Source organism: Pinus tabuliformis, chromosome 4_1, assembly GCF_031772625.1.
Source record: "Pinus tabuliformis cultivar Carrire ecotype Pingquan chromosome 4_1, CPIR1, whole genome shotgun sequence".
NCBI lineage: Eukaryota > Viridiplantae > Streptophyta > Pinopsida > Pinales > Pinaceae > Pinus > Pinus tabuliformis.
The window spans coordinates 170,026,027-170,036,248 of NC_142303.1; the positions used below are offsets into that span (position 1 = coordinate 170,026,027).

General features: G+C 38.7%; 1 protein-coding gene across 1 annotated transcript; it reads left to right on the forward strand.

Annotated features, from left to right (window-relative positions):
- The first annotated feature begins 7,486 nt into the window (after positions 1–7,486).
- LOC149174718 (ethylene-responsive transcription factor ERF039-like) lies at positions 7,487–9,076 on the forward strand. Its single transcript, XM_089422663.1, has one exon. The coding sequence runs from the start codon at positions 7,936–7,938 to the stop codon at positions 8,740–8,742; it is 807 nt and encodes a 268-aa protein (XP_089278789.1). The 5' UTR covers positions 7,487–7,935; the 3' UTR covers positions 8,743–9,076.
- The last annotated feature ends 1,146 nt before the right edge of the window (positions 9,077–10,222 follow it).

The window sequence follows — 10,222 nt, forward strand, 5'->3', positions numbered from 1 at the left end:
GCCAGTAAAGATAAAGGGAAACAGGTGGAACAGCCACCTCCATTGACAGAAGAGCAAGTGGAAACATTGGTGCAACAGCAAGAAGAGATGGAGCAGCAACAAGAAGGGCAACAGCAAGAAGAAGTGCCACTTAAGGAACAGCAACCCTTGCAGCAAGAAAGGGTGATTGACACTCCTAGTTCCACTGAGCAACAGGCTCAGAATATAGTGCCTCCTAGGGCAGAAACTACTTTTGATGCCTCGGTCCTCCAAACCCCACAAAAGGAGGACTTAACCAGGAAAAGAGATAGAGAGACTCCCCTGACTTCATCCATCAATCAGGGAGAGAAAAGACAAAGATTAAATGACTTTCCAGAGGATGACATAGCAATAAGACAAGCATCGGGCATGGGCCCACCCAGCCGAGAAGTGTCAGCCAGTTCATTCCAGCATGAACATGATAGAGCTATGGGAGGAGAGGTCAGTTCCTCCAGCCAGCACCAAGAAGGACAAGTAAGCATCAAACAGCAATTTATCGACATTAAAAGGAGGAGTGATCCTATTAAAATACAGCTGTACAATCATTTGCTGAACCTGGCTCCCACCAATCAGCAAAGACTCATGTCTGCCTTTGATGTAAGTGAAGGCAAAATGATCATGAGTCATTTCATGCCCACAGCTCTGCATCCCCAATCTGCCTCGGATTACCTCAGGACCAACATGGAGGTTCTAGCCAAAGACATCCACCCTATGGATAAAATAGAGCTACATAAACAAACCGGTGAGATGGTCTATGCCTCCTTGGCAGATGAGACATTGGAAAATTATAAATTGAAGAGCAGCCTGGATAATACAGCCTCTCAGCTAGAATTGGAGAGGGCTTCATCACAAGCCAAGGACAACAGAATCAAGTCCTTGGAGGATGTAATTATAGAAATAGGACATGATCCTAAAGATGTTAAAGGTATCCAAGAACTGTTGAAGATAAGGGATCAAGACATGGCTGCCTTAAGGAGGAAAATCAAGCTCCCAGCCACCATCCATCCTCAAACAGATGAAGTTGCTCAGCAAAGGCTAGAAAAGGATGCTACGGATTTGATGATATCCTTATACAAGGAGCTGGTTCGGACTCAAGACCAGCTAGGACAATCAGAAGCTGCAAAGGCAGCATTACAGACATCATTGAAACAGAGAGAAGAGGGCCAAACTTCCCAGCCCCCTCCGGAAGTAATCAATCTTGAAGAAGCTCCTCCAACAACTACTCTTCCTCCTCAGCAGACAGGAACTACAGCACCATCTACAGCAACAACTACGCCAACAACAGAGCAGACTCCTAGTCTGGATATGCAGAAGCTGCAAGCTGAGATCCAAGTTCTTGAATCCCAAATGAAAGAGCTTGATGAAGTCAAAAGGTCTTTGACTAAGGTGAATGAAAGATTTGACAAAAGCAAGCAGAATGAGGCTGCAAAGGAAAGAGAAATAAAAGTTCTAAAAAAGAGAATAGCTGAACTAGAAAAAGAGCTTGCACTAGAAAAAGTAACAGCAGAATTAAAAGCAGTCCTCTGGGGCAACATTGGTCGATCCATCACCAATCAGTGGCAGTATATTGAGACTATGGATGAGCAAATAGTACTCATCACAAAGGCAAACAAGGAAATACACAGAGCTAGAGCAAGCCTTGGCCACATGCCAGATGCTGCCAGCAGAATGATCAATATTTTAAATAACAAGACAAGCTCTCAGCTGGCCACAATAGGAATTACCAACAGGACTGAGACAATCTCAGTAGTTAAAAGAGTCCTGACACTAAGAAGCCTAATTGGAACGCTGGAGAGGAGAACACAGGATATGCAGACCGAGATCAACAAATTCCTGGACAGATTCCTGGCATTACAGAACAGAGGCCTCCCCAACATATTAAGCAGTGTAGGAAGACTGCTTACCCTGGAAAATTACATCAAAAGGGTTGATGCCCATGCTGCAGCACAAATTGCAAAACAACCTAGTACCTCAGCAGAAACAGGGCCAGCATCAGGGCAGAATTTGTATGATAGGGTGGATAACCTGTTTTTTATCATGAATGAAATTGATCACCTGTTTGATACACCACCAAATTTCTTTAAGTATACAGAAGCAGATGAAACTATGCAGGCAATCATAAAACACCAATTGCCCACACAGGAAGTATGGAGGAATTTGACACAGATAATCTTATCAGGCCCGAACCTGTAGCGTTAATTTTCTCCAGTTTATGAACAGTCATGCACAGGCAGAATTTTGGTGGATAACTCCACAAGGAAAAGACAGATGCTGAGCCAACTCAGCAGGGCTATTTACTCACCACAGCAGCAATCACAATCACAGGTGGCAGACCCAAAATACAGCGCACGAGCCATAAAGTCGGGTTCTCCAGCATTTGATCAAAGTATCCCAACCGACTTAGCAGCTCCCAAAGGCTAAAATATCTTCTGACAGAACATCAAGACGCCTTTATTTTGTATTCAATGCTGTAATAAATTTCGGATAATAATATCTCAAAGGTTGGTGAGAACATTAAGTCTGAGATAACTTAGAACTCAGATATTTTTGTAAAATCGTATGTATATATTCGCCCCTCACTGAAGCTGAAGGGGTTGTTGTTATTTTCATTTCGGGAGATCTCACTTGCTGTAAAATTCTCAGAGAAATAATACAAAGGGTGAATGGAATTTCCAAAGCTTGGCGTACCTTGATGCATTGTGATGAATGGTGAATGTTGCAGGATTCCAGAGTGTTTCATAAAACAATAAGTCTTTCTTAAATCTCTGTGTTACATGTTTTCGAGTCTTTTGTTCTCTTTTATTGTTTAAATGTTTTACACTTAATAGCAAAGTAGAAGAATAGTTCCAGGATTTAATCACTGATTACCCTGAACTCAATCTGAGCTATTGTCCATGTTTTCTTCAGATACAGTGAATGAAGTGTAATTCTTAATTGCTGCACTTTAATACTATATCTTTCACAGTGATAGACATTCCCAGGGATTCAAGTTTGCTCCTGAGACATCTATCCGTTCCTCATACCTAGTTTGGTGGAAATACTTAAATACTTTAGTGAAAATTCTTAATTGCTTTCACTGGTTTTTTCACCTGTTTGTGTTATAAATAAAAAATTTTGTTGTATGAAGTATCCAAATGGCCCTGTAAGTTTCACCAATTCACCTCAAGGTTTCTAGACACCTACAGCCATAGACTCCATTGCCCAATGATATTTGACTCTTTGAACATTATATCACAAGACCTGAAAGAAAATCTTCAACCAAAACATAAACAAAACCTGTGCATAATACCTAGCCTAAAACACTATCATAACAGATACAATTCATAAAGAGAGAGCCCTCTCTGATCACAGTTTGGCTAGAAACAGTGATCAAAAGATTGGTTAGTGGTTACCCCGGCCGTATTCCCTTGGGAGTCATAGGGAACAACCTGGGTGTTAACAATTTCTACACAAGCTTGACCTATGGCTTGAGGAGCCACGAACCAAGGGCATCTAAGCCGTGAAAGTCACCCAGGGATCACACCTAGCCTGGGCCACACTAGCCCTTAGCTCACTAGATTTTTTAGCATGTCTCCTCCCCCTAGCACGGGGCACAACCACCCCCATGAAGTTTGATCCTGTGTCGCCTTGTTGAAGAGGCCCATCCTCAACCAGTTGTGCTAGTGAGACTTGACAGTAAAATACATATTATTAATAAGAACTAAATGCTTCTTGTTTTATGTTATATGTGGATTATATTAAAGTTTTAAATATAACTAATAATATATTAGCAAAATTTTATGTAACAACTAATATATATTAATATACAAAATAATGTTAACATAATAGGTATAATTATATAAATATAAAATAGTATATTAGTATGGCTATTATTATTTATATAGTTATTAATAATTAGAAATAGTTAGCCTTTAAAAAAATACACCTAACAAATTTTAATGTGGTGTGTATATCAACCACATTGGTAAATGTGGTTGTGCTAGTATATATATATGTTAACATGCTTTTCATCTTTAGCCCACAAAAGTAACAGATACGATGAGACATGGATTGTCATGAAGTGTTTTCTTGTTAAGCTCAAGTTTTTTATAATGGCTCATTTTTCGAATGATATTCATATGGTGAGATGTGAAACTTTGGATGGGATGTTGGTGGTTTGGATGTTTTTCAAGGTCATTTTGTATATATATTTAAGAATCTTCATAGTAACATCAAAATATTAATATAATTTTATTTGAAAAAATATTTAAGAATTATTATACTTTTTAAAAATAGAAATATTTGGATTTATGAGGTGTCTATTATTTGGTTTGCCCGGGGTTTAGTCCTTTCCATGTCATATATTAAATTTCATGGAGAGAGGTAGTTTCTTATATTAAATGTCTTTTTGGGGTGGTTGTGGATTTGATGATGAGTGCATGAAATACTTGGGATTCCATATTAAACCTTGTGTATATAAGGTGGCGGATTGGACGTGGCTTGTGGATCAGTTCTTCAAAAGGATTTTTGGATGGGAATTTAGATGCTTATCACTAGAGGGTCGCATCATATTGGCACAAGTTTTGCTGGTGCAGTTGGGGGTATTCTGGGCTCACCTGTTTCATCTCCCATTTTCTATTATTAAGAACCTCAATAGAATTATGGAAAAATACATATGGACTAGTAGCAAGGACAAAAACAAATTTCATTTGGCCAAGATGTCCCAAACCACCCTCCCGAAGTGTATGGGGGCTGGGGCATTATGAACTTGCAACGCTTCGGTTGGGCATTATTACTCAAATATTTATGGAGGGGAATTTTTGGTGATGGAACTTGGGGCAAGATCATTAGACACAAGTACCAAAAGGATCAAGAGTTTCTGGTTTGGTTTCACAGAGGGTGTATTGGCATCCTAACAGGCTCGACCATCTGCAATAACTTCAGAAAAATAGATAAACTATTTTTCCAAAATCTTGCATGGTTTATGGGCTAGAGGAATAGAATCATCATTGTTACTGATCATATATTGGGTTCTCGGGAGGATTGCAATATTCCAAAGGAGTTTATCAGATGCATAAATGGCCATGGTATTTTTTTCTAGAACCAAGTTATATTTGCTTGACGGGGTCCTTTCCTACTTGGAAGTGTGTAGAGGAGCTCAGATTGATCGAAAAAATGGCGAGGGTATGGGAACGGATCTGTACTTGCATGAATTTTTTAGGAATCCGTCGAGAGGGATATAATGATCGGATCGTTTCGAAAAACAAGATGAAGGAGGGGAACATCATGGTAGCTAACACTTATAACACTCTCTATGGAAGGGAGGTCTAGTTATTGGGGATATGTGATTTTTACAAATTCTAGAAAACAAAAATTCCCATCAAAATCATCCTCTTTTTCTGGCTGGTATGCAAAAACAAAAACCTCACATGGGAAAATCTTCGAAAGAGACACTGGCTTGGACCGAGCATCTGTGTGCTTTGTGATTTGCAGGAACACGAAGGAGAACAATGATCATATGTTTCTTAAATGCCCCTACGCGGTTCAGGTATGGCATAAATTGGCTAGTTCATTTGGCTTTCCATGTATTCGATTTGATAACATCAAGTTTTGTATGTAATGGTGGAGTACATAGAAATCCTCATGGAGGATTATCCCCCTTATCCTTTTTTGGATGATATGGAAATGGCAGAACAAGAATATTTTTGAAAACTCTATAGATAGCTTTATGTTGGTTTTTTATCACACGGTATCTTATTACTCTATGGGATTTTTCGTCGATACTAAGCCTAAAAGAGAACCTCACAAGCTGCCGGGCCCTCAAATGGAGTATCCGGCTGGATTTTTTGATTGGGCGGCGCAAAGAAACAAATGTGGATGCAGATTTTGCTTTTTTATTACAAAAGAATAGGAATTTTGGGTTCACTAGAATGCGGGCAGTGGCAAGAATACAAGGGCTTAAGTGATGGCCCTCTGGGGCCTTTTATGGTTTTCTCACTTCCTCAACATCCCTGACATCCATATATTTTGGGATTCAAAGATCATTATTGAGAATGTCAAAGGAGGTGCTAAAATCAAACAACAAGCACTCCTCGGACGGCTCTAGAAAATTGACAGTCTATGGACAATATTAAGAAAATCCTCGATTATGCACATCGAAAGGATTACAACCATCAAGTTGATCGATTATCGAAGCGGGGACTACAGGAGCAACTGGATGGTATGCACATTGAAGTCAAACTCGAAGACACTACATTGGATGCATGGGTGTTTCCATTTCCTCAGTAACTATAGTTTTCATTTTTTTTGTATAATCAATGCTTGTCTATTTTTGAAAATTGCCTGGTCTATTTTCTCTTGTCGTGACTTGATGTTAATATTATATGGAGATCTGTAGATAATATGTATACCTCCACATGTGGTTATGGATGATGAATTTTACATTTTTTTGTACAAATTGACTATATATGACCCATGTATTTATATAGTTTACATTTTGGGCCATAATATGGTAAAATAATGTATATATTATAGTGTGGTCTACTGAATGGGAAGCTATATACTTACTCATAAATGATATATAGCTATATACTTACTCATAAAGGATATGTATTATATTTAATATGGTTTCCGGAAAGCAAAATATGTAATTTGAACTCATATAGTAATATATATCGTTTTTTGGTACTTAAAAAGGAAGAAGATAAAAATCATTTTAGAAAAATTAAACTTCCCAAAAAAACATTGGCTTAAATATTTTTAAAATTTTAAATAATTATTATCTATAACACATTGAACCGAATAAATTATTAAAAATCTGTTGTGCCCTCCGAAACTCCACTTGTGAATATGTACACTGAATAAAATAAATTACTAAGTATGTGTTCTGCATAATAATAAATCACTCCATGTTCTTTATGCATAGTGAAACTCCACTTGTGATTGTGGCTTCCAACTATGGTAGGTAGCAAACAAACCTATGCACATTTTGGGTCCCTCCTGTAATTTAAATAATAAAACAATGTGCTCTCCCCTGGGTTGTTGCAGCCACTTCAGCTAACGTATAAAATCATATATATGCCCTTTGGTAAATTGTTTAATCACCATGCTTTGATTGTAAATTGTTTAATCTCCATGCTATGAAATTTAATAAATTGTTTAATCTCCATGGCGGTTTTGTCAGGTATAATAGTGCCTTATTCAATAAATAATATATTGTTCGTTGCGCTGCATGTTATTGATTTGCGTGCACACAGAAGGGAGGATCTTATTGTGGGGAGTACAATGATCACCAAGTTGCCCACACCTGCCATCCTATGGGGTGGAATTCATGCTTCATTGCTACAGCTGAATGAAATAATGAATGGCTATGCAAAGCGGATTGCTAATGGCTAGAATTTGACTGAATCAAACAGAATTCAATGAGTCAAAAGGTATACACGACAACATTGACCAGTTATACCCTCCTGTAAATCTCCTTTCCAACTCCGAGAATCAGATTGTAAGATGCCTGCCGATCTGATTGATCTTATGCAGGAAGCATCCTCGTCGTCCGCTCCTGCGCCTTATATATTGCAGACCCCACCCACCAAAAAAATTGTGATCAGAGAAGATCTCAAATTGGCCATTGTGTTGCAGAATACTGAGAGATCAGAAATTTAGAGATTTGTTTTTTGGATTTTATCACATAAATTTTTAGATTATTGACTTGTTTCGAAATCAGAAATTTTTCATTAATTGTTTTTTTTATGGTGAGTTGGTTCTTCATTAATTGTTTCTTTATGGTCGGTTGTGCGTTGAGTGGGCCAAGATTGGCTATTGTGTTGTAGAATATTGAGAGATCAGAAATTCAGATATCTATTTTCTAAATCCATTACATAATTTTTTTAAATTATCAACCCGTTTCAAAATCAGAAATTCTTCATCAATTGTTCCTCCATGGTCGAGGAAGTGCACGGTTGTCTTTTGAGTCGGATGGTGGCCGAGATGGAAGAAAGCAGGAGGACTGGAATGGAGGAAGCTACATCCAGATCAGTTCAAGCTGAGCCGGGCAACAGCGGCAACATTAAGCGTTACAGAGGTGTCAGAAAACGGTCGTGGGGCAAATGGGTAGCCGAGATCCGAATGCCCAATTGCCGTTCTAGGGTTTGGTTGGGCTCTTACAGCACTGCCGAACAGGCTGCTAGGGCTTATGATGCGGCGTCATTGTGTCTGAGGGGGCCTACTGGTTTCCTCAATTTCGCCGATTTCCCCCCCGTGGTGCCCTACCCCTGCCGTTACACACCGCGCGATATCCAGGCCCTTGCTGCCGCCGCTGCCGCCGAGTTCTCTGTGCTTCCACCTTCTGCTGCTTTGAACATTAACGCTGATCGTGTTCAGCAGAGTAGATATTGCTTACAATTTCCAGAAGATCACCGTAACTCTCCGGCGGTTCTGTCGGATATCATGTGTCGAACAAGCTGCAGCAATATTGTGTCTCAGTGCAACAATATTATGCCAGTAAATGACAATATTCTGCGTCGAACAAACCCCTTCGCGAACGCAGCGTATTTTCGTCAGCAAGGAATTAATGGCGTTGCTGGTGCATTTGTGGAAGACAGTAATAACATCATTAGCATGCCACACAATGGCTCCGATCTGCTTATGGGTAGCGCTTCTTCTTCAATGACGACGACGCCAGGTTTAGGTTTTCCTAACCTAAACGACTCCCTTGACGATGTCGTGGGAGCATTTTTGGGTGATTGAATTCTGTGAATTGAGATTATTTTGGATGTTTGGATAGAATGGTTATTATTTTTCTCATTGAATTTCAAATCCATGATAATGAGAATTAGGTGGCAATAAACTTGATCAGAATTTTTGCAGTAGAGAAAGCTCAAGGGAATAAATCCTGAAATAAGATGTAAAAACTCGATCAAATTATAAGTATATTGCAGAACGGCATGTACGCTATGAACTTCGAATTTTCTCTTTAGGTATCACAGTTTCCTGTGATGAGATCAGTTTTCTTTGTGATCAAATTGTAGTTGAAGTTCAGTCTTTTTCCAAGATCAATAGAAACTTTGTTGCCAATCTCATATATACCTTTAGCAGAATGTAATTTATTTGTGATGAGATCAGTTTTCTTTGTGATCAAATTGGAGTTGAAGTTCAGTCTTTTTCCAAGATCAATAGAAACTTTGTTGCCAATCTCATATATACCTTTAGCAGAATGTAATTTAATTGTGATGAGATCAGTTTTCTTTGTGATCAAATTGTAGTTGAAGTTCAGTCTTTTTCCAAGATCAATAGAAACTTTGTTGCCAATCTCATATATAACTTTAGCAGAATGTAATTTATTTTTTAAACCAGTGGAGCACATCTCATGCTCCCACTTCTGTTGGCTCTAGTTTCTTACTTGTTATCTTTTCATAATCTAATATTTACTGGTTTGTTGGGTTGTGTTGTTCAGCCCTAAATGGCTTAACTAGCTGATTTTTTATGCTTGGGCCTTCTTTAAACCACCTGGGGTCCTAAAAAAATGACCCACTACAGCCCAAAACAAAGAGAAAGCTCCTGTTGTTATAAAAATAAAGGCATACTTACCTTTACTTTCTTTCTCCCTAAGGTTAGGTTAGTATTTTATTTTATGACATGCTTTACTTTCCGACAAATACAATGAATGGATCTCAATTTCGTTCATGGCTGTCCATCCGCATGTAGCACTCAAGTCAAGGCTTACTTTCACCAGGAAACGCGCGAGTCTACTGAGCAAACTAAATAGATATATATTTTCGCGTCCCCACACAAAAGTGGAATAAAACAACATGCGCCTAACTCACAAAAGTGGAATAAAACAACATGCGCCTAACTCACAAAAGTGGAATAAAACAACATGCGCCTAACTCTGGTCGGCGTTTTGTCGAGAAAATAAAACGTGCACCTCCACGGTCCAAAGCTCAAAGATTTTATAACCCTAAACAGAGGAACGACGCTAAAAGTTAATTTGGGTAGGGGACCACAAGCATGGCGACGATTAGTAGCTCAAAAGGAGGTTAAAGCCGACCATTGTATGATACTTAACAATTGTAATTTTGTGTGATATTCCCTAATAGTTGTAACTTGTTTGTCGAAGGGGTTTGTCTAAGGGTCATTCAGCATTCAATATTATAGTGGGTGATAGATATATAAGTGGGGCTATGAATATATTTTATATACACTAATTGTCGATTGTTAGTTTACAGTT